General features: G+C 38.0%; 1 protein-coding gene across 3 annotated transcripts in view; it reads left to right on the forward strand.

Annotated features, from left to right (window-relative positions):
- LOC126367015 (bifunctional heparan sulfate N-deacetylase/N-sulfotransferase) overlaps nucleotides 1-25,916 on the forward strand; it is an 84,071-nt gene that overhangs the window by 50,135 nt on the left and 8,020 nt on the right. For all 3 annotated transcript variants that reach the window (XM_050010374.1, XM_050010373.1, XM_050010375.1), the window contains 9 exons: nucleotides 1,670-1,922; nucleotides 2,180-2,342; nucleotides 3,726-3,932; nucleotides 5,830-6,007; nucleotides 7,304-7,549; nucleotides 10,799-10,961; nucleotides 13,400-13,582; nucleotides 18,469-18,689; nucleotides 23,481-23,636. In XM_050010374.1, coding sequence (XP_049866331.1) covers nucleotides 1,670-1,922; nucleotides 2,180-2,342; nucleotides 3,726-3,932; nucleotides 5,830-6,007; nucleotides 7,304-7,549; nucleotides 10,799-10,961; nucleotides 13,400-13,582; nucleotides 18,469-18,689; nucleotides 23,481-23,636 — 1,770 coding nt within the window. The remainder of the gene's footprint in view (nucleotides 1-1,669; nucleotides 1,923-2,179; nucleotides 2,343-3,725; nucleotides 3,933-5,829; nucleotides 6,008-7,303; nucleotides 7,550-10,798; nucleotides 10,962-13,399; nucleotides 13,583-18,468; nucleotides 18,690-23,480; nucleotides 23,637-25,916) is intronic.

The raw sequence follows: 25,916 nt of genomic DNA on the forward strand, positions 1-25,916 counted from the left end.
TTTCCACTTCCGCATCCGGACGACCGGCATTCATCTCAAAAGACCTGCCGTACCATATTTTACCAATTTTCGCAAAATGGCCTTTGATTTCAAAATTGAAAAGTTACCTCGAAAGTAAATATTTGAACCGATGAACAGGTTTGGACAGTTTGATCTTCAATATTGCCAATCAATTCCGACCGCTTGTTCTATTTGAAAAGGGGAAGCTATACAGAAAGCTATTAAAATTGTACCATTTTATGATAAGGGTGAACCATTATTGGGTTTGCCCAATTGTTTTGCATTCTTCAATTTCAATTCAACTTTCAGTATTGCGCTTGGTAAAGATACGACAATATTCTTTAGTCTCTATAATTTCTTATTTCAAAGAACAATGTAGCGCAACTGGAAGAAATGAAAGTAGCGCACTAAGAAAACAAAGAAATGGCATTTATTTGCTGCTACAAATCACAACTACGTTACATTGTAAGCTCACCAGAAATACTAGCCCGGGAGCCTGGATAACTGGTGCACATTAGCGAGTATAATACGTATAAGCACATAAAGTTGGATGTAGGTGATGTTGCCAGGAGTTTGGCAACAGCTTTCTATGCGGGCAGCTTGCAAACAACATCTTACTGAACTCCTAAGTAATTATTACACTTGCGTAGGCTATTTACTACTAGCGTCCGAGTGCTTTCCGTTTGTGAGCCTTTCCCGAACAAGATAGAATAGTTACCGCAGAATAGGGGCGAAGTACCTTTGTTCACCGAACGGTATCATCCTGCTCGAGTAACAGAACGGATTGGGAATTGAAGGCGAGATGTATGAAGAGGCTGTATCCATTCGGGTCGGGCAAAACCCGGGTATTGATCCCATATAACCGGCTCACTCATCTGCACGCCGAATACACAATTCACCTCTGCAATCCCTGCGTGTAACCGTAAATTTCCCTGCATCACTATTTATTGTTGTTTGTTCCAGTGATAGACTACGCTCTCTTCATAATACATTAACTCAGATTCAGTACCGCTGTACATATACAGCTTATATTGCTAACTACAAATGTTTTCGCAAAACATAACATCTATTACTATTGTTAGATTTAATGTTACTCGTACAAAGCTAAAACAGTGTCTTATCTCTGTGCTACAGTGCTAACATTTATTTTAATTTTACAATGTAATGCGGACAATGGAATGAATCATAATATATGTGTAATATTTGTAACCGCGACCTGTGCTAAAGCTATACTTAGCTATACTAGTTTAAACAAAATTATTCAAAGAAATGCCGCAGCATTAAATCCCCAGAGTGGATGCTCCACATTTAAAATTCGCATAATTATTATAATGCGGTTCTTTATAAAATAAAATACTTACCTACTCTTGGCTTGGGTCCGCGATGGTGTTGTTTGCAATGCGTAATCATGTTTACGCATAAATGATTTACTCTGGCCAAACCAACCGTATAGTATTATTATTTGTAGAAAGATTATTTAAATTATCGTTTGAAATATTTTGATTCAATAAGCAAAGTTAACATTAATAAAGGTTAGATACATCAAACGAACTGAAAATCAGAGAAATATAAGAACTTTATTGATTAGAGGATGAAAGTTTTTAATCAGTCAATGATCAACAAAATAATTATTATGGTGTTTATTTGATTATAATTTTTTTTTCACCAGGTACAAAGTGGAAGTCGCCGGCAAGAGTTTGCCTGTACTGACCACTTTGGACAAGGGGCGCTATGGTGTCATCGTGTTCGAATCGTTGTCCAAATACGCGAACATGGACAAGTGGAACCGCGAACTACTGGACAAATACTGCCGAGAATACTCCGTGGGGGTGGTCGGCTTCGCAACACCTGGGGAAGAGACGTTAGTTGGAGCCCAGTTGAAAGGGTTCCCGTTGTTCATGCACACCAATCTCAGATTGAAGGTCAGTTATCACATACGCTTATAGCAAGCTCTCCAGATATTCTGATTAAGGAAATATTGTTAAACAATACGATTTGTAAACAAAAATAACATAATGTAATCCACCTTTTTAGCGTCGCCTTAATCAGATAACAAGCAACAAAAAAGTAATTCTCACTTTGTGATGTACCGAGACTATTTTGTTGTTGCTTTTGTAAGTCTTTTAAGCAGAACCTTGTAAATAGAACCACATAAAATCTGTTTCCCACTTAAAATTAGGATGCAACACTCAACCCCGCGTCGCCGGTGCTGCGACTGTCCCGAGCTGGGGAGACTGCCTGGGGCGCTCTACCAGGAGACCACTGGACCGTCTTCCGTGCCAACAGCTCCACATACGAGCCCGTCGCTTGGGCGTTGCGGCAGAACGAATATGGAACCAGTGGTGAGAAGAATTCTAGAATTCCTAAACCTCTCAGGCGGGTTTCCATCGAAGCGTATAAAACAGGAGACGAGCTGAAACGTGCAGGAATTGACAATGACAATGCTCCTCATCCTCGTTTGATCCTCACAGATCTCCAATATGAACGATTTTGGGCCACTTAAATCCGGCCTATATGTAATACGTATGAAGTCGTTATGTCCCATTCGTCCGGCATGAAACCATCTACCACTTAAATATCCTATGCAGATAGGCGGTTCCTCTTGCCACGATGACAAGTCAAATGCCAAAGGAGGAAATATCATTATCTCATCTAAGAAGTCATGGGGGGATCAAAGGCCACATCAAAGCCTACCTAGGTATTTGGATCGCGAATCACAGGAATCAATTGACTTCGTTAAATTGGAAAGAGCCAATCGAAGATACTTCTAGAATACTTATATGAATCAGTTTTTGATATCTTTAAGACCCTGATTTAATTGAAAATCCGAAACTGATTCAATTGAAGACAATAAAATCTTACAGAGCAATAAAATGTCAAGTGAAGTGTCATTAAACGTGAATATACTTTTGTTGATTTAGATAAAGCTCCGACATACATACATAAACTCTCGCCTATTTCCCACCGGGGTAAGCAGAGACTATAGAATTCCATTTGCTTCGATCCTGACACACTTCCCTTGCTTTCTCCACATACATCAATCACTTCATACACGCACGCCGGTTCAGAGTAAATCGTACTAAACGTTTTCTAAGGACATCTCCAATTTGGTCTAAGTAAGTCCTAAATCTTCCTCATAAAAAAAGCTCCGAATTAGTAGTAAATGTTTCAGTTTGAAAGCATATTCCGGTAATCCGATTTGATAATCGATTTCAATAAAGCCAATATTGAGTAGGTTTGTGCCGGTCACCCTAATTGGTTCTTCGTATTTCAATGAATAGCTTCTATTCGAACAATTGTGGTTCAAAGCTTCATTAAAATAGTTTTGCGATCGCGGTTTTATTAAACTGATCTATACTTTCATGATATTAGCTTTGTGTTAGCATGACTCATGGAAACTTAGCTTTGGATAAAGTATTTTTTTAACAAATATCCAGCAAACTGGATAAATCATTTGTTCCTTTTAAAACAAATTCTGAAGTCGAATACTGAAGCTCTGTCTTTTACAATTCCTTACTTTTATCTAACAGCCTCAAATCAGTTTGACTAGATGCAGATAAACACAGACTTACCTAAAGTTAACGAATTAGTAAAAATAACGCGCTCTAACTTCGCTGCATAATCTAGTCGAATATAATTCGAGAGAGATGAAAATATAGATAAGTACCTAAGTTGTAAATGTGTTTTCAATTTTGACTTATATTTATCGTAATTACTTGAAACAGAAGAACGAGTACCTCTGGCAACAGTGATACAAGACCACGGGCGCTTGGATGGCGTCCACCGAGTCTTGTTCGGGTCTGGCCTGCAGTTCTGGTTACACCGGTTGTTGTTCCTTGACGCCTTGAGCTACCTCAGCCACGGCCAGCTTAGCTTGAACCTCGAGAGGTGGATCCTTGTGGATATCGACGACATATTCGTCGGCGAGAGAGGCAAGTCTGTCAAAAACAAACTAGTTTATTTAAATGTATCTCTTTCTCGGTCTGCTGGAAGAGATTTCTACTAGAAATTAAATGCGCCGTGTATTTATCTTATGTGTAATTTATTTGTCTTTATGTTATTTAAATTAAATGTGTATGATTATGTGTGTATGTGTGCAGCATGGTAGAGTGTGCTCCATTGTTGAAAACATATATTTAATATTTTTATATATGGAAACACTTTTGTGATTACATTCATTCGCGGAGCTTCCGCTCTTCCCTTCTCTCAATACAACACAAGAACAAGACGCTGCTGTTTCAATTTCACCGCCCCGACACCCAAGGATTTCTTCATCCATACCCTCTCTGGTTGATTTTGTGGAGGCCCGTGTCCAGCAGTGGGATGTTTAAATGCTGTTTAATATTTATACATGTTATGTATGCAAAATCGCATGTGTTACAGAGGCCATAATGACATTCTGTCTTTTTCTTTAAGGTCTATTCCCAGTAGAGTTGCGACATAAACATGTTAAGTGAATATATTACGACAAGGGGTCAGGTTGTATACGAAACACAATAAAGAACGTATTCAGGCAGCACATGGAAGCGTATCACACTCACATTGGCAGAGCTTTTTCTCTGGCTTCCCAATCCCATCGGGATACATTATTGATCGTCACACCACTGCACGAACGTGCATTTTCCTCACATGTTTTTCCCAACTTCAGAGAAATTAGATTAGAATATACTTACGAATAAACTTTTCCAACGAACAGTTAAAAGGGAATGTTATTTCAACGTATTTTTGATTAGTAGTAACGCGTAATAAAATTATTGATAATTTGTGTTTATGTTTCTTATCGGTGTTTTATGTTTCTTGTTAAAACATATTAAACAAAGTACGTAACGTAATGAGTAATTCACAGAAACTTATCTTGTTTTGATGTGAGCTAAGTACCTACCGAGAGCAAAAAATCAAAATTGTTTTAGATTGTAAAGATTCACAAAACGTATATCCAACGCTTTAGCTAAAGAAATTTAAACGAATTATTTTTGAGACTTGATATTTTATCATGCCAATAAAAAGTAATAGCCAAATTGAAATTGTGGATCCGCTTTTTTAATGCGGACCATTTTTTGTCAGACCGACCCAATCTATTTATTGTAGAAAATCCTCTTATCGCAATCCATTTGACCCTTTCATTCATTAATTATACTTTAAGAGCTTAGCTGGTGTTGGTGCGGCGACCAGCGTTCGCTACCTATCTATCCCAGTGCCATATCCTTGACTTCTACGATACGATATGTTTTTTTTCTTGAAGGGTCACGTCGTCTCTGTAATAATAGTAAGTTTTTATTTCAGTATACAACCATATTTTGTTAGTAACAATTTATCTTATTACTAAAAGTTGGTAGTAGGTAACACACACGCACACGTGAACATTATTTATTACATAAAGGCGGTCTGGGCTCCATATGAATAAAAAACCAATGATAAGGGATAATCTATAATGAGGGATATATTATGATGTAGGGATAGACGATGGCTTTGTAATTTGTCATTATTACAGTTAAAATCTTTAAAACATTTTTATGCAGGTCTATTCATTAAATATAAAATAGAGCAATTTTTACACGCATTCGCATGGTTAGGGTATGCAGTAGGTATACAAAAATATCCAGCACAAATTAGCGAATCATCAAGAAATCAAGTCGAATTCCAAAGGATATCTTACCACTGCTACGGGAAAAAGATACTGTGTTGGAAAAATCTCGTGGTCCAATTTTTTATTTTGTTTTCCTATTTGAACACTACTCTATTCCTATTTGTAAAATGTAACGATCTTGTTTATTGTAATTCCAAATTGATAAGATTTATTATTGAAAGATGACACTAATTTGTAACCAGGTACTCGCCTCCACGAGGAGGACGTGGCAGCTTTACTGGCTTCGCAAACGGCACTCCAACGGCTGGTGCCAGGCTTCAAGTTCAACCTCGGATACAGTGCCAAGTATTACCACCACGGCACTGTACTGGAAAACTTAGGCGACGACGCGCTCTTAAGGAACAGGGAACATTTTACTTGGTAAGTTTCACTTGCCTTTATACCGCATTGTAACCGGTATAAGAGGTGCTATTTGTGTGCATTGTGTAAGCTCCTTACTTGATGGTTTGTCAGGTTGTAACACACTTAGGCTTTGACACACTTACATTCGTCACTTGATGACTTTTCAATAGGATATCTTGGACTTTTTGACAGTACTATTCAGAGCCGGAGGACAGGAGTCCTAGTATGGCTTTGTAATAGACTACTCTGGGCGCCATCCCACTTGCGTCAGACAGAGTACTGCGGGGCGGTAGGCAAGAGGGAAACCACTGCCCTATATTTCCCTAAAAAGTAGCATGGAAATGCTGCACCGACAAGAGCGTGGCTCTTAAATTGATGATGATGATCTTGAACTTTAACCAGCAGATCCTGATATGGTGGTGAAACAGACCCAAATTTTCGGATTGAGAACACGTTATGTTATCATGATCATCCGTATTGTGATTGCACCTTATTATTAAATTTACTTCTCAACTAGTTACGTCATATTTAGGATTTGTTTTAGAACTTCTTTTTTTACTTGGAATGTTTTAAATTTTGCGACGTAGTAGATTATACTCTACATCCTATTACGATTGATAAGAGCAAGTATAAGTGTTAGTATGAATGTAGTTCGTAACATACTCTGTCAGTTTATGTAAAATTTTACAAAATCCGCTTTTCTAAATTCTAAATTCACCCTCTAACGTGTTTATTGCCAGCCAGCACTTTCGTATACAAAGTTCCATATCATTGTTATAGCGTCGTTATTCAATTTCCATACGTTTGTGAAAGCCCGAGAAGCAATTTACAAACAGAATTACTCGTCGCGTCCGGCTTATTTCAGCGCTCTCTTTCACCGGGACATGACGCCTCGGTATTAATACACACAATTGGAAAATATGCATTTTAAATTAACATTAAAATATAAATTGAGGTAATAGGTCGTAATTAATTGACATTGCAGCTTGTGTTCGTATTATATAACCTACAGTTTAAACATTAACTTAATGTACTTTTGGGTGTATGCATTTTGAACTTATTCAGACAATTAATTATAATGATAATATTGTATATGCTTCTGCTTTTGAATAATACGATGTCGTAAATCTTTCGGTATTTCGTTGGTAATTTATAATAGATTTCAATTCTGAACTGTCTAAATACGTCACGGCTGTATGAGAACGGTAATAAGGTTTTTCATTGTGTTCAGAAAGGGCTCACATCACCGCAACTCTTGGTCTACTAACCTAAGTCCACCTCCTTCTTAACCCATTTCCGACCTGTTGTCACCAGGTTTTGCCACATGTGGAACCACCAGCAACCCCACCTATACAACAACGTCTCCCAGCTCGAGGCTGAGATGATGTTGAACAAGCAGTTCGCGTTGGAGCATGGTATACCGACCAACTCGAGCTACTCCGTGTCCCCGCACCACTCCGGAGTGTACCCGGTCCACGAGCCGCTGTATGAGGCCTGGAGGAAGGTCTGGGATGTCAAGGTCACTAGCACCGAGGAGTACCCGCATTTGAGGCCGGCCAGGTTGGTACTTATTAGTTGTCAACATGCATAAGATCCTATTTCCCATATAAAGGCAGAGACCGAGGAATTCCACTTAGTCCAACCCTGACACATCGCTTTGGTTTCTTCTACACTCGCTACGCTACTTTTGTTTATTTCCTTCCTCTTTCGACTCTACTCTGTAGCCGGTTAGATCAATATATGCTTTTCAAAAGCAAATAAAGAGTATTTCTCATTCTATAAGTTAATATGCCAACAATCGGGAATCATAAACTTTTCTAATATTAGGTTCGTAATTCAATTCTCTCTTATACGAATGTAATTTATTGTTGTATATGATATCATAATGTGTATTTTCGTACGAATTATATATTATAATATACCTATCTAAGAAAAACACACGAAGCACAGAAACCTCAGTGAAGCGTTGGTACTTAGTTCATCTACCGATGGATGCACCTTTGACTAGCCCAATTGAGAATATAATCGTGTGGTTGTTGTGTTAAAAAACAAAAATATTCACAAGATTCAACTCTACTAATGAATCATAAGTTTAAAATTGAACACACCTTTTTCGTTGTAGAACGGATCCTTCCGACTTTAAAGGCGAGTTTACCTTTTAGGCTGGAATGTTAAATAATTCGATTTGCCGTGATTTGACAAAGACGCGCTTAATTCAACAGTTGAATATCCGATCAGCAGTAACTTTTGAAGATTTTATCTACAACGCTTTTTTATACCATATGCATGTAACATTTGGAGTGAGTATTAAAGTTTAAGTGCATTTCCGTGTTATGTGTGTATGTATGTACGTGTTAAATTATTTTGTGTCTGAACCTAAATTGTAACGACTTTGAATCGCCCTTTTTGGTGTGACGTTTTTTTATTACTTCTCATCAAAATTGATATTCTAAATTGAAGTATGGAATGAATCATCAACTTCGCCTCTGTAATCTTAAATTAGATTGTTTGTGTTTGTAAAACGCCCTTGCTGTGCTCATTTCAACGGGAGTACGAAATAGAACATTGTTTATCATTAACATTCCGCTTGTGATGGATATAAACACTGCGATATGTAAATACATACGAAAAACCGCGATATGTAACCTATATACTTTATTTGTTATATATATGTTGCACTTTTCTTTTAAGTAGAGTCGTATATTTGCGCTGCACCATAAGGGCTTATTACACTAATTCATCCCATCCCAATTCATCGGGTAATCATTATCATCATCTTCCTAGCATTATCCCGTTTTTTACAGGGTCCGCTTACCTAACCTGAAGATTTGACAGGTCCGGTTTTTTACAGAAGCGACTGTCTGTCTGACCTATCATCCCGCGTAGGTCACATACCTCCGACAATGCATTTCTCGGGAATGTGGCTTTCCTCGCGATGTTTTCCTTCACTGGTGAGCACGTGATAATCATTTAAATTCGAAAACAAATTCGACAATCATTGGCTTAGGCCTGTGCTGGATGAGAACCTGCGACCTCAAAGTGAGAGGCAAGCGTTCTACTAACTGGGCTACTACGGCTCCTATTCATCGGGTTTATATAAATCCTTTAATTTGAGCTATTTCTTAAGTAAAAAGTTAAATTCCGTTAAGTTAGGAAGCTTTGTGCTTTTATGTAAATGTATATTCCCAGTTTAGCGCTTACATTACGTAACGCAAAAGCAGCAACTCTAGAGCTTAACAAGAAACCATTACCTCCAGATTGCATTGTACCGGGGCACATTATTATGCAATAGTGCACCGAACATAACTGATGGTCCAAATAAGTGTCTTGCTATTGGACCAGTTTGCGGCGTCGCATCGCTGCGGTTTGCAAACTGCCGTCGACCGCAAACATTGCGTTGTGGCCCGAGCGTGCGTCTCCAATTCCAAGATATCTCCAATAATGCAATTATATCGTACACATTGTGCACGGTACAAAGCTAGTCGTTTTGCCCTCTTGGATATTGCTTGCGTAACATTTGTAGTGAAATGGAAACAGAAATTCACAGTACATATTTTTGTGATAAAGTAAGGAGTCTTATTGTCCTGCTTATCATTCCTTGGCTTATCGTTAAAGTCGATGGAATATCTATACGAGCGATGCATGGGCTAGTATAATTTTCTCAAAAATTAGTTCAACACAACAAGCTCACGATATAAGGCAAAGGTTGTTGGTATGTAGACAAAAGAAGATAAGTATCAGCATCGAAGCAATATAATTACATAGTCTCTGCCAACTTCGATGGGAAATAGGCGTGAGTTTATGTATGTATTGGGTAATCAGAGCTTAGGTACCCTACCAACGGGTTAGACCAACGTAGTTAGATAGGTGGTGACCCGTATCACCGTCTATAATGGTTGATCCAACTGTGTTACTATGGTATAAGGTGTCATTAATAACTCATTATCATTAATAAATCAGTTCAAAATTATTATTACACCTTTACAATACTAATTCAGGCACGTCATGAGTATTTCCCGATTTCCGATGTTTCGTTCAATTTGAATAGCGCTATCGTACATGACAATGCCCTTATTGTATCATATTATAGTAATGCCAAATTCACCAATATACGCTTTCATTATTGACAATATTTATGAGAGGCGTCGAACTGAACCGATTGGGAATAGCTTGCGTTAAATGTAGGTCAATAAATTGAATGACGTTTCATTTCCCGAGGGTAACATTTGATGCGAATAGTAATGAGTTTACGGAGATCACTGCATTTATAGCACTTTGCCTTCTATCGAAAATAATGATTTGATTATGGCGTACTTATTGATTTGCTGCGTCCCATTATGATGTCGAATTTTTACTGGTATCCATATCGGTGAGAAGCGAGGTAAGGTAATGGTGAAGGGTTTGTATGTATACATGATTGACTCGCATTTGACCATAATCTCACCAGACCTAGGGATTCAGGTAGAAGCGTGGCATTTTAAAGCAAAAAAATATGTTTCTATTAAATGAACAGGCGTAGGTTTTCTTTCAAGGCTAAAACCATGGGCACTGCACCTTAACCCATCACATCACTATTTAAGAGCCACGCTCTTGTCGGTGTAGCATTCTCCATGCTACTTTCTAAATTTCAATTAATTATTGCTTTTTTTTTCAATTTTGTTTTCTAATTTTTTTTGCGTTCTTTTTTTTTTATCTTCAACCCAACACACACGTAAACTTAATATTACCGTAGTGAGTGGAATTCTGTGGTCTATGCATACTCCAACAGATAGTAGGCGTGATATAATTAATATATGTGTTTGTACTTAGGCTACGTCGAGGGTTCCGCCACCGCGGCGTGATGGTGCTCCCGCGACAGACCTGCGGACTCTTCACGCACACGCTACTGCTGGAGCGGTATCCAGGAGGCAGACAGCGGCTTGACCGCTCCATCCAGGGTGGCGAACTGTTCCAGACTGTCATCAACAACCCGGTAAGCCTTGCATGTCTAGCTGGAATTCAACCTCCATTCCGCTCTCCTGTGCTGCGCTCTGCGATTGGGTCTACTGAAAGAAACTATGCAAAATAAGCTATCCATATATGTAATTCTACAAGGTGTTAGGGACATCGTAACGGATACTGAGGGGGTGTTTCAGACCATGAGAATCATAATTATGGCCTGAATCATCCTTCAAACTTTTCGTTACCTTTCACTAACACCCTCTATATCTATATCTTAGAGATTCATAGAAAAAGAGGGAGGCTTTTGCCCAGCAGTGGGGTGTCAGGCTAGACAAGACAAGAAGAAGATATCGGTAATCTTTCCAGTCTGTACGTAATCAATGTTGATGAGATCGGTCATTGATGTCACAAGTCACAACACAACCCATACGAGAAAGAGAGAGGTCATTTTCTTTCTGTTTTCTCGTTAAGGATAAATTTCAACATCCTCTTTCTTACTTACCTTTCTTACCTTTACCTTGTAGATGTTGCGTTTCTACTCAATGAGGGACTTTCCAGGCTACCTTCCTCAAAAACATTATAGATGGCGCTGTAAAGATTTTCCTGCGTTTAACATTCTAATTTCATGGATAACTATCATGTCTATCATGCATCTTTTATCTTTGTTTTTGGATATAAATAATGACCCTTTTTATCACACCCAGGCATAATTACATCTTCAACCTATTATTATTCCGATCAACATCAAGAATAGCAATATAGGTAGCAACATAATCCAAATATCAAGCAACAATTATTTTTATATATGCTTCTGCCATTACATTATATTTTTGAGTAATTATGTAGCCAAGTAACGAGAAAATAGGTAATTATTACATTAAATCTGCACAACGCCATCTATATTGTTTTTGAGGAACGCAGCTGGAAAATCCCTCATTTTCAGTTTTCCTTATGCATCTTTTCCTCTTTGAATAGTATGTCTGCCTGTCGTATTACAGGGAACGCTACTTTTCCCATAATGTTTGCATTTTTTTGGCCTCATAAACTGACACCCTTTTTCCCATATGAATACTGGAATAAACAAAGTCACAAATCATGGTAAACAAACAACGATTCTTGTGGTTTTAGATCCTTTACATAAATGTGATGTTTTTTCTGCTGACAGATTTTCTATAAAAAATACGTTTCCAATATTAAATACTACGGTCTTAGCCTATGACGTTAAGTTAGGCAAAATGCATCCCAATTTCGTCGCAGTTGATATCGATTTTATACTTTACATTATCGTCGAAGAACTTTACCAAGATTCAAGATGTGTTCAAGAAAACCTTTAAATCATACCAAATTTAAGAAACTTTTTCACTTACAAGTTGATAGCTCAATGAGATTAAGCATGAATATCTGGTATACCGGATAACTTTATGAGAATTTCTTCTTCTTGCGGCTTTTATGGCTCCTATAAATAATAGCCGTGCGGCGAATATACCGACCAACCAAATTATATTTGATAAATCCGATTTTATTTCGATTCCATAAAAATAATCCCACTTCAATTCGGCGTCCGTATCGACGTAATCAGGAATAAATTGGAGTGAGTCTCCACTTGTTGTACTATAATTTATTTTGTTCAGCAGTGCTTATCTTCACTCACAGATTTATTCTGCTAATTACGTCGCATTCTGCTAATTACGTCGCTATTGCTAGGACAAATAGAGCATTTTATATAATTAGGTTAATGTATCACTTTCAGGTATAATATATCCCAAATATGGAAAATAGTTTTTTACCAACACTCGAACGATTCTATCACAGTTTTACAAAGGTTGTCAATCAAGTTAATTCTCCGTTTAATAATATCACACCGCTTCCTTCGTTGGTTAAGCTTTGCATTGGCTAGCTTTCCGTATTTTCCAACAAAAATAGGTAGGTACGTCTTTTATAAAAAGGCCGTCACAAAGTCACAATGTAAGTCCAGACCAAATCCAATTACTCATTTTGTGACACGATCTTAAGGGATTGTAGCTAAATTCCTCCATTTTTTCATCCCCTGCGTGTAATAGTAGAAAAGCTTCCACTGAAAAGTTACCAATTTCACATTCATAATTGACACATTCGTAGGATAGGGCGACAAAATGAAACGGCTTGTTACTTCAATAGGTACCTACACTGGAATATATAAGAATAAGAAACGAGGACTTGTTCGAGAAAATATTCATTTAAACGGAATTCGGAACACCCACTTCCATGTTTTCATTTCTTTATTTATTCACAAATTGTTTCTAAAAATACGCTTGCCACTGCGAAGATAGATTGTTTATTCACAACCCTTGATAAATCATAAAGGTGTGTTTGTATGAAACAACTGGACATAAGGGTAAGGACAACAAGGAAGAACCCACACCTCACCGAGCTTTCTGTTAGACCGACGTTTATCTTTATTGACGTAGTATTTATCATTGTCCCATGCAGATCAACGTGTTTATGACACATATGTCGAACTATGGCAACGACCGTCTGGCGTTGTACACGTTCGAGTCGGTGGTGAAGTTCCTGCGGTGCTGGACCAACGTGCGGCTCGCGTCCGCGCCGCCGCTCGCGCTCGCCGACAAGTACTTCCAGCTGAGGCCTGACGAACTCAACCCGCTGTGGGGGGTGAGTACACCATGACCAACTTTCCTTTAGACACACCCCGGACACTCCATACAAAAATCTCATTCTTACCTTGTCCAGCCTAACGAGGTCCGCGCGCTCTCCCCTTTACTCCTTTAACGAAAAGTAAGTCCCAGAAGGGCTGAGGTCGGCGCCCGAATGGTGATGCCGCATAGAATAAAGAATGATACGCAGAGAACTCACCGCGCCGCGGATTCGTATCAGACGCTGAGCTACATTTAACTCACCCCTTCTGAATGAATCAGATTCAGAAATCTGAATGAGTCTAAATGGCCGTAAGCCACTAAGGAATAAATGTGAACGGGCACGGATTGTCTGTCTCGCTCACACTTACGCTGTAAGGCTCACGGTAACAAACGATACGAGTTTAAAAGAGACTTCAATGCTACTCTCTTGGCTAATTCGTTGACTTCTGTCTACTTCGCATTGAAGGCGCATGGCCGTGCGTCAATCGACGTAGTTGAACTGATGTTTGTCATGACATGTCATGACGGCGAAGAATGACATTGATAACACTTTCTATTAGATCCAAAAACGAACTTAAGATCGAAGGAGTTCTAAAGATATTAAAATGTCTTGATTGAACCTGAACCATATTATTTATAATATATTACTTATAAGTACTGCATAAATTCGAATGGCTTTTATAGCAAATATGGTAATGTAACCCTCAGGTAATGCGGAGTTCTACGAAATCATTAAATAATACAAGGAAAATGTCTTGCTTGAAAGAAATGACTTTTAAATCAAATATTAACTTTAAAGACGATGCTTGTTCTTTAGAACTCGATGTAAATACAAAGTTTCAGTCTTTGTAAATATTTGTGGTTCCTTTTTATGGGAATTATGTCCAAAATTTTAGCGCGTCTGACAAAAAATTTGCTTTTCGACTCCAAGTTGGTGTTACGTTTGGCTAACAAGCTTAATCCAGTCATGTGAACGTTATACAATAAGAGAATTGGGCCATGTTCAATTCGTCCTTATTCGCCGTTAATTGGTATGGTTTCTCTTGAACTAACGCCCGCTAAATTAAATCCCTATAACGCTACTTCCGAAGAACGTAATATACATTTTATTTGACATTTATACGACAGAGTCAGCCACTTTTCTGCGTAGGCGGCAAGAATTTTCTTATCAAATTAACCTTCTACCGAAGCTAATCTCAAAGTTTGTAGTATAAATTTACTCTCAGAGAAAGACCCTTGGTGGGCCCTGCCAGCTCAAGAAATTATACCGATCCATAAAATACATATTTTTATTAACGAAATTAAGACAAACATTGTAGTAGCCGTTAAATTTATTACATTATACCGTAGAATGAACCGTAAAAGATTAACGATGCTGGCAAACGAAGTTATATAGGGGGCTATTCATTCTTTATTCGTATAAATAACTATAACATAACTTTTTCGTATACCCGTGAAAGGTCAAACGTTCTTCATATTTCTAGTGCGTGAATCTACGTGGGATTTAGACGAGCGACAAAATAGGGCGAAAATGTAGGTTTGTGAAATCGCGTCGTTGTCATCTGGCGTCTCTATTGACTTAAGTGTGGGTTATCTTTAGTTGTCATATTATATATGTTTGCGGTGAAGGAAAATATCGTGAGGAAATCCATATTCCCGAGAAATGCCTTTTCGGAGGTAGGTAACTTGAATTGGGCTGGTTTTCCCTTCGCGGGTTCGAAGGTCACACATGCAGTCGCTTCTGTAAAAAACCGGACCTGTCAAATCTTCAGACTGTGAATAACGGGATAATGCTAAGGAGATGATGATCACATTGCACATGTTTCAAATACTTTGTGAGACTGTCCTTGGTTAGGTTGGGATATTGCAAGCTGAAATCATCAAATGAAATGTAGTTTATTGCACACATACAAAATTCATGTATTTTTTTAGTTTTATAAATTATTTTAAATTCTATACTTTTGCGATGGAAAATTCCAGTGAGCTGAATCATCCCTCCCAGTATTCGTTACGATGTCACTTACACCCCGTACAAGTACGTACAGGTAGCCATACAAGTTCGTATGGTTTTTAGTGACACCGTAACAAATACTGAGGGTTTTTTTTACCTTGCGCCTTATATTTACCATTTGTCTTTTCCGATTAACGTAGCACGAAGTTTCATAATTTTAATAAATTCAAAGATATTTTCAAACCCAACAATACGTCGAAAAGAGGAAATATTTTTAACAGCAGCGTCACAACGCGCGGATTGTCGATTTGCTCATATTTTTGCCGAACGCAAGTTTGCGTCACTGAATCAACATGCACGGCTCGACTTTAAATATTTTATTGGCCTATAAAATACGTGAAATATCGTCCAAGTGTGAAATGCAACTGTAGGTAAATACTTCCGGAGCTCACCTATGGTTCCTTATTTATAGCTTCGATATTAAAATGCCGTGAGCACCGTGAGCGTGGTAGCCCAGTTGGAAGAACTCTTGACTCTCACTGTAAGGTTGCAGGTTCGAATCCAGCACGGGTCTAAACCTATGATTTTCGAAATCGTTTTTCGAATTCATGTTCTACTTCTTTATTGCTTAATATCAATTTCTACCCCCGGGAGGCCCCGGTTTCGAATCCCGTTAGGGACATATCACAAAAAACACTTTGTGATCCCTAATTTGGTTAGGACATTACAGGTTGATCACCTGGTTGTCCGAAAGTAAGATGATCCGTGCTTCGGAAGGCACGTTAAGCGGTTGGTCCCGGTTACTATTTACTGATGTAAGTGAGTAATCGTTACATGAGCCATATCAGGGGCCTTTGGCGGCTCAATCATAACTCTGACACCAGGGTTGATGAGGCTGGTATTCCACCTCACAACCCACACGATAAGAAGATAAATTTCTACCAGGAAACCTTATATATCTTTATCGATTTTAAACTTAATTAATAAGTCATAATTAATTGTAGTACACTAAGTCAGTAGTGATAATATAACAATTATAAATATAAAAAAACATTATTATGAACAAACTACTTCTATATTATGTAAAAAAAAAACAAAGGCTTAGTCACAAATGTTCTCTTTATGAATTAATTAGTATTGTACTGGGTGAGAGCCTTCAGCGCTCCCCATTTGTCCGGCCAAGTAGTTAATGCCATCTGCGGCAAATCTACAATAAGTCACGTCAAAAAAAAATAGTATTGTCATACAACACTTTTGCCTTTTGACTAGTACACTGTACACCTACAAACGTATCTATCAGGTTTTCACTCAATCATCCTTTGGCGTGTAGTATGGCGTAAATATGAGGATAAACCGAAGACTATAGACTTGTTTACGATTATATTCTAGTAAAACAAGATACGGCTTACTTCCGTTAGTCGTAACTGCTAACGCAATGTATTGTTCTGCGGCATAACATCTCGGTTTATGATGAAAATAGGAATGATTTACCTAAATTTTCTTATCTACGAGTTACTTATGTGTCGAGAAGGAATATCCGCATATAAAGAAAAACATAGTTTTCACTGAATGCTATTAACTGTATAATCCTCAGAACAGAAAGTAAAGGTATAATCTATAAAATATTGGAGATGTCCTTAGGAAAGGCTTAGTACTATCTAGTCTGACCTGGCGTGCGTGTATGAAACGATTGATGAATATGAAGAAGCAAGAGAAGTATGTCAGGATCGAAGCGAATGGAACTCCATCTTCTTCTATCGTGTGTGTTGTGAGTACCAGCCTTTTCAACCCTGGTGTCATGGCTCATGAAACGACTACTTACTTACATTAGTAAGTAGTAACCGGGACCAATGGCTTAACATGCAACGTGCAATGGAATTCCATAGTCTCTAAGTAAATAAGTAAATAAACTTTATCTCTGCTTACTCCGGTGGCAAATAAGCGTGATTAGGAACTGTGGTTAGTCAGTAATAATGACATTTATTGTCTATTATTTGTGATTTTCAATTAAATTATTGAGTGATTTGAATACAATTTTGCGCCAACACATTACTTTAATTTTGTGCGAACACGCCTGTGACTATTGACACTGCGATGCGTTGGCGTTTTCATACAAATTAGAATGCAGAGCTTGTGCAAATATACCCTGACGTAGACAAACATTTTAACGCATAAACAAAAATTTAAACGTATTTAAAAATATATCAACCAAATCTGTTCTATAGAAGTTTTTGAACGAAACTTTTAATATAATATACTGACTACGTACAGATTACTTTATAAAACTGTGGTTAATGATATTGTGAGATATGCCGGAAAGCAGTGGATGAGACTTGCACAGGGCCGGAAAGAATGGTGTGAAAGAGAGGAGGCCTATACCCAGCTGTGGGTGGATCCGGCTTACAAGATAGAATGTAAGAAAGGTATTAGCAGAAGTGCTATCTAACTATAACATAATATTAAACATCCTACATACATCCCAAAGAATAACCCTCATTATTCGGAGGAAGCACAGAGATACTCCACTACGCTCTACTGCGTGTTTACGATGAACACACTCAAATCAACTTAACAACACGCCTGTATCCCCAAAAGGGGTAGACAGAGGTATAATAGTACACCCACTCCTCGCGAGCTATGTTTAAGTCCCATGTAATAGGGGGCGAGCCTGTCCCCATTAACCGGGCAAAATTAGTGGAAACCACGTGATATCAATTATCTATGATCCAAACATGAATTCAAACTCACAAAGTCGAATTCAGTGGTTTAGAGCCCGAGCCGGGATTCAAACCGGTGACACTGAGATGTAAGTGACGCGTTCTCCAAACAGATAACAAAATTAAATTACTTGATCAAAAGTCTGGGACTTCTAGTTTGGTGTAAAGTTGGTATCTCTATTGGGTGAGGTCGTGATTATTAGTCAAAAATCTAATCAAGTTCTTTTCACCCAGAATCCGTGTGACGACATCCGCCACCGCCGTATCTGGTCGAAGAGCAAGTGGTGCGGCACTCTACCGAAGATGTTGGTGATAGGCCCGCAAAAGACAGGCAGTACAGCCCTGTACACCTTCCTCGCCATGCACCCGGCGTTGGCCCCCAACCTGCCCAGCCCAGCCACATATGAAGAGCTCCAGTTCTTCAACAACAACAACTACTTGAAAGGATTAGACTGGTAAGTTCTTCAACTACAACAATCTTGGTGACAGCCCCTCAGAAGGCGAGCAGTACAGCGCTCTATACGTTCCTCGCAACCAGCATTGGTCTCACTACTTTCCAGTTCAGCCATTTACGAAGAGCTTCAGTTCTTCAACAACAACTAATCTTGGAAGGATTCGATTTGGTACTTCTTTTGAAACAACAACCATTTATTTGGGGAGCTGGTCGGTCGACCCATACTGTCCACAGGAGATGATAAAAACAAAACTTTATTCTATTATTTTACGTTTAATTATCCGTTTAACAACTTTGTTACAAAAAAACTATCCAAAAACACACTTCCATTAAACACAAAGCTTAAACTTTATCCAGCGAAGCGACATGAATCTGTTATGTAGAGCACCAACTAATCTAGACGGTTGACAACTTTTGCGACTTCGACATACTTTACTTTTATAGTATTTTATACAAAAACCTTTCTCTCTTGCGGGTTTCCATTCATTCGGGCTTACTAGTTCAACCAACTTTAATGAATAGGAAACCTAAATAAAAATATCAAGAGAATTTTTCAAGAAAAAACTTAAGTTTTCGTTCACAAGTGTTGAACCAGTAAAATGAGAACGAAAACATTGGTTTTAAGTAAGAAACCCACCAGGAAAATACAAGGTTATTTGGAAGGCTTGTATCGAAATATCTCATATAATATCAGACACGTGCATGTCAATCCGTCACGCTGTAGTTATAAATCAGAATCTACGACCTTGCACGGATTCAATGAGAGCTCCTTCGCATGATTAATGACCCTCCCTTATCGATCTTTATTCCACATTTTCCGAATAGACTGAAATCTAAACGATTAGATGGCCATACTGTTGGCTGAGCCGAAATTTTTAAAAAGGTTTCAACTTAGAAGCAATTTTTTGTCTGTCCCAATATCGCTTTTAACCTTTTTTATTGGTCGGCAAAGGGATTTATCGACGTGATTCGATAAACGTATAGAGGTGACCTTGCGTAAATTCCACTACTTACCTATTTTTATATCGGTGTATAGTTTTCAGTAACAAACTGTGCAATCTTAACTTAATTACTACACGCGAGCAATAGACTTACAAAACGATTTCTTTGATAAATTGCTATGTCTTACTACGCGTGGTTATTCAAATGAAACTAAATTGTTATAAAATAGAAACGCCTAGGAAAAAGATAATAGCAACTTTTCAATATTACAAGACCCATTCATGCGAACGCATCCTTGGTAAAAGCTACCTACACAAACTTGCTCGATGCGCCTGCAGAAAATGTATTCTCTTAAATTCGCAAGCAAACTAAGCACATAGACATTATTTAGGAACACCTATCTAAGCAAGTAGTAACGTAAACATAACATCATTGCGTTTTGATCTAAGGTGGACAAAGCGATATGATTGGCTTAGCTGCACGGTGATTTTGAATTAACCAATCAAAACACAGCACACGTCAGCGGCACTCACTGTAAATACAATTTTATTTTCTATTCAATTCAAAAATGTTATACAAGAAAAATACGCTTTCTTTTTTAATTTTACCATAATACCTATATACGTCCAACTGCTTGACACAGCCGGGAAGCCCAATGAACCGGAGGGGGTATGGAAAGTGCGGGCTGGTGAAGGTGTTTGGGCTAGTAGCCCGTAAATGTAGGAAATGCCCTAAATAATATTTAAGATTTAACATTTAAGTATTTTTTTGGACAATATTGGTCAGTGGGATCAAATAGTCTAAATAAGATAAGAAGATAAGATTGATTTGAAACACTAGATAGCCAGTATACAATTGGGACATCTATAGATCTTCTTTGTCTATGGTTTACAAATACAGGAGTTCAACCGAATTTCTCCATGCGTTCTTTGTTTTGACGCCCCTTACAATTTGTAAGACATCGACGTGTCAGTTTCTTAGATATTCGTGTCTTTTGTGTCTTTGTGAACAAGAAACTTCGTATCTTGCTGCGGGTTCAAATACAGATACTTTTCTCATCTAAATTGTACTTTGGCCTGATGATTATTACTTCAAAACCAATTTTGGCAACTAAATAACTTTTTAAATTTAATTAGATAAATGTCGTCTAGATTGTTGTAAGGAAATGAATTAACTGTCCCCGTTGCAACTTTGACGCGGTAATGCAAAATAATTAAGGATGACCAAGCACCGCAATTTATTCTGGCTTCGTTGTTTTCCGTATCCTACTCATTATTCCAATATAACCTCTATACTAGACTGCCCAAAGAAGGGCATTAATAGGCTAGTTTCCAACTAGTCAAATCAGTTACTTTTTACTAAACGTCAAACATGAAATTACTATGGAATTTGTATGAAAAAGCAACTTGTGACGTCATAGAAAAACGTGGCAAAATGTCGCACTTATTAGTATCTTTTACTTCATTAAAATTCATAAGTAGGTTAAATAGATAAAAGAAAACGTTTTTCGTCGTCGTTGGATCTTCCTTTAATCCTTTCCTTTTTTTGGTAATCAGAATTTCATAATTTGTCTTTGATCTAGCAAACTACCCAGTTGTAAATATTATTATTTGCCACTATTCCTCAATTTATTCAGTCAGTTGTCTAAATAATGAACCGTTGATCCGGAAAACCAACAATGTAGGCCACTTTCAATCCTAGTCAGCAAATCAACAAAACTAACGTTTGGGAGCAAAATAACGCGACAGAGTTGCAACACGCTCGACGCGGTTTATGCCCGCAGTATCGGGATCGAACACCAGTAGTAAAAGAGCTCCATCCAATGTGCTATTTCCAATTCTCAATCCAATCAGTAACTGTGCGCTACTACCTCCGTGATTTGTTTACATTGTCCGTCAGAATTTATTTATTAAATTCCCAACTACGGTAGAGATTCAAACTGTTCAAACACTAATCGATCCTATCGACGCTTCCGTTTTCAAATAAGTTTGTTTGGCCCACTTTAGGTACCTATACACTTGAATAATCGATAGTTATTATAACAGCATCGCGCCTGTATCCCTGAATCCGTATCTCCCTGTCTCCCTGGGGTAGGCAGAAATGTATACATACATTACACACAGTACTCCTCGGCAGTTTCCCTCATTCAGCGCTTATCGCTAGCAACCCACTAGAGTCGATTAATCCTTTCAAATGTTCGCGGTCAACTGGGCACCCTCAGGCCTGTTATCTTAAACGTTGTACCGGGTGAGAGCCTTCAGGGCTCCCCATTTGTCCGACCAAGTAGTTAATGCCATCTGCGGCAAATCTACAATAAGTCACGTCAAAAACAAAACTGCTCGCCAGCTACGTTTAAGTCCCATGTAATAGGATACCACCCATTGCCATTCTTCTTATCGTGGGGGTTGTGAGGAGGAATACCAGTATCATCAACCCTGGTGTCAGGATTATGATTGAGCCGCCAAAAGCCCCTGCCATGACTCATGTAGCGATTACTCACTTACATCAGTAAATAGTAACCGGGACCATTGCCATTAACGGGGCAGAAGGCCTGGAAATCACGTAATGGTTATTATATATAATTGTTTGAATAGTCTTAAGCACAGACACCTCGATCAACCAATAGAGTAGGTAAACTCTTGCGGTTTGATGGAGAATCTTCCCATGCAGATTTACAATACAATACAAAAACTCTATTGCACTTAAAACAAACATTAAAAATACACAATTATAAACAGTTAGATAGTATAACAGTTGGTAGCAATTTAGGTATAGGAAATGAATTGAAGATTTCTTCACTTTGTTTCCATGTGATACCAAATATAATTCATAAATGAACAGTTAGTAAGTTTATTTGAGCCGTATTTGAAACGTGGTTATTGTACGGCTCGGAAGCAGTTTAAAGTGAAACCGTCAATCAAGTGTAATAGTGTCGCAACTGCAGTCATTAAGCCAAGTCGGAAGCTTGAAACTTATGACAGGTGAACTAAACTGGCTAGCTGGTGCCAAAGTAATGTAACTGGGGTTTCCCAGTCGCCAAATAATATGTCTTTGTGGGTTATTTACTGTAATGGCACAGTTATTTTAGAATTGTAATTGTTAGAAGCGCATTTTAGCTTATTATAAAAACGTACCCCCTCCGGTTGGTTGAGGGGAGGGCTGTGCCCAGCAGTGGGACGTATATAGGCTTTTTATGTTATGTTATAAAACGTAATGTTTCCATCTTCCTCTTTTTCGTTCGCAAGAGAAACGTAAAAGAGACTGATTTGTGAGACTTGTGTAAAAATCTTCATTTTCATCCAGTATCATAATGTGAGTCTTAAACCATCGAAGTTTAATATTAACAAGTTCACTGTGTAACTGATAATTTGATATTACTAGGAATTTATGTCCATAGTGGGTATGGCATGAAAAAATGTGCCCCATATATGGGACATGCACGTATGAGTTTCAAATTTATTGCCTCACATGTGGTTCATACACAGTGAACGTGTTAAATAATCCCTTTGCTTTTCGTTCTACAGTAGGTCGGAAGTTGGAACGAAATATAAACACGCCCGTAAATCCTAATTGGGTGGGCAGAGCCGAGAGCCACAAGTAATCATAAGACAAGTTGCAGCCACTGTTGATACGAAGTTCTAAGGTGGATATGATAAACTTTATGGTGACAAATGATCACCTATCCATCACCTATGATCACGTGTTCATCCTGTTAGAAAGGACACAATCCCGCAGTCGGATATTACGACATACCCGGGATTTACCCGTACTTTACAATCCCTATTAGGACATACAAAGCCACAAACTATTATGAACACACACAATGATTACCTAAAAATATCTCTCTCAGGTACCTAAACTTCTTCCCACCGAGTCTGAGCAACACGTCTCAGCTGACGTTTGAGAAGTCGGCCACATACTTCGACGGAGACCTGGTGCCGCGACGTGCGCACGCCCTGCTGCCCAACGCGAAGATCATTGCTATACTGATATCTCCTTCCAAACGGTGAGTGGATTTTTATCAACCAAATGTAAGTTGTAGACGTGAACTCGCCCATGTAGATACTTTGCACCCCTTTAATAGGTTGAGTTCCGAAGACATTTCAATGCGTGCATATTTTGAATCTTTTAACTTCCACTTCCAACCATAGAGCAACTCAGACCACCGCGGTTCCAGCACGGACACAATGACGCGCTCACCGCGAATTATATCGACGTCCTCGACCGATAGCCGTACGACGTCTATCTGCTGCAGATAGCATTCGGAAGCCCTCGATATAATTCTGTGCAAGCCCCACGTGTTCAGTTAGTCACAGTCTATTTTTAAGTAGATGTGTTACATAATAAAGAAAGAGATTGCCGATTTCTAATGTTATGCGGGCCAAAAACCTGCGGTGATGAAGTTGATTATGGTGGTTTCCTTATTAGGATAATGTTTAACATAAGAAACATAATGTACATGTAGGCATAAGTTGCTGAACAGAGGCCTCTCGATACCAGAGAGCTACACTGCGGTGTACCACTGCGGCTTGGATGAATTTCAAATTCGGTTAAAATTGTGAAAACATATTTTTATTCTACCATCAAACACCAGCGAAGTTTTGCGGAAATATAATCTATATATTGATTTTTTAAATCCTTATTTATACTTTATTGTTAAACAAAAAGAGCAGTTCGTTTATTCAAAAAAATGTTTTACTACATAGTAAGTAAAGTAGACGATTGATCTGTCAGAAGTTAAGCCTTTGATCTGATGGGTGTGTTTGAGTTGTTATTTTCTCGCCGTTTCAACTTATTGATAAGGAAAAGTTGTTCGCAATTCTGTGCTTAGTCTGGAAGAACAGGAAATCTTTGTGTCTATAAAGGCAGGCGAATAAGTTGGTCACCCACCCTTTACTATGTATACAATTTTTATCAAATATGTAGCTAAGTGACAGGTATTGAATGTAAACGTAAATTTTCCTAAAACTTTATTTCCCACATAGTTGAATACTCTAATCTTATTAGAGCACTATTTAGTGCCGCCGGAGAGCTAAATATATTCTCAACGCAGCTTCAATTACTCCAAATTCCTTTATCTGAAATTCAAACTGAGAATAAAACCCGATTCTGTAGTCGTAATCAGAGACAAGTTAAGACAAATATTATGCCAGGGAATGAAGGTCAGCTTCTCATAATTTACATCTAAATCAATGTCAGAAGTTACCAGAATTAGCATATTGAGCGGTTGACGAAAACTTGGGATTGTCTTTTGTACTCGTAAGAGAATTTCTTTGGAATTATACAGAGTTTTTTATTCGACCTTAATACTTTTAGGGAAAAAGAGAATATTATTTAAATAATATTATATAATTAATATTAAACGTAATATGGAAAAATGAGATAAACCAGAACAATAGGAGCAGATCTTACGTGAACGATCACTGAAGGATTACGAATTGTGGGTAAGGTAGAAAGCAATCCCTGGTAGCGAGTCACTCAATATCTCCGTGTGGTGAACCGTGCATTTTTAATGAGGCCAGATAATTCGTGACCCACACGCCCGCACTGATAAACGGCTGGGAAACGGTGTAGAAGTACTCATAGTAATGATTTCAAATATAACGTTTATACACGCATATTTACACTCGTTCTAAACGGTATTATTCAAGACCAGTTTCATAAAGATTTATATAGGTGCTCTTTAGCCGGCAAAACTGTTTGTGTTCTTTATATGATATATGTTATGGTTATACAGGGTGTTAGTGACATCGTAAAGAATACTCAGGGGAATGATTCAGACCATGATTCTGAGTTAATATCAAGTGGAATTTTCCGTCGTCTTTTATGTTATCACGTTGGTCTAACAGAAAGCTCGATGAGGCGGTACCTAGTTGGATGGATGTACCTCTGACTACCCCATTGGGATATAGTCGAGCTTATGTTATTATTTGTATTAATAAGAAAGGACTTCTTCATTAAGAATCCATTCGATTTTACATTTAAAATCATTTTGAAAATATAGGTAACACAAAACATATAAAGACATAAATTTTACAATAAGTCTTTGTGTTATAAAAGTTTAACATAAAATAAACTAAAGTTTCAGTAGTCAATTTGCCTAATTGTCAAGTAGCAATATAATAATGACCGGGCAAAGTGATAAATAATGAAGTTTAGATAGTAATTAATCACTTTGCCCGATAGAACTGGACATTATTCATAATGCCTGCGTTAATCACTTTGTCCATAACATATATTATGTACCTTGGATTTGTAAATGACACTGGCTATATATTTGTACATT

Source organism: Pectinophora gossypiella, chromosome 5, assembly GCF_024362695.1.
Source record: "Pectinophora gossypiella chromosome 5, ilPecGoss1.1, whole genome shotgun sequence".
NCBI classification, from domain to species: Eukaryota; Metazoa; Arthropoda; class Insecta; order Lepidoptera; family Gelechiidae; genus Pectinophora; species Pectinophora gossypiella.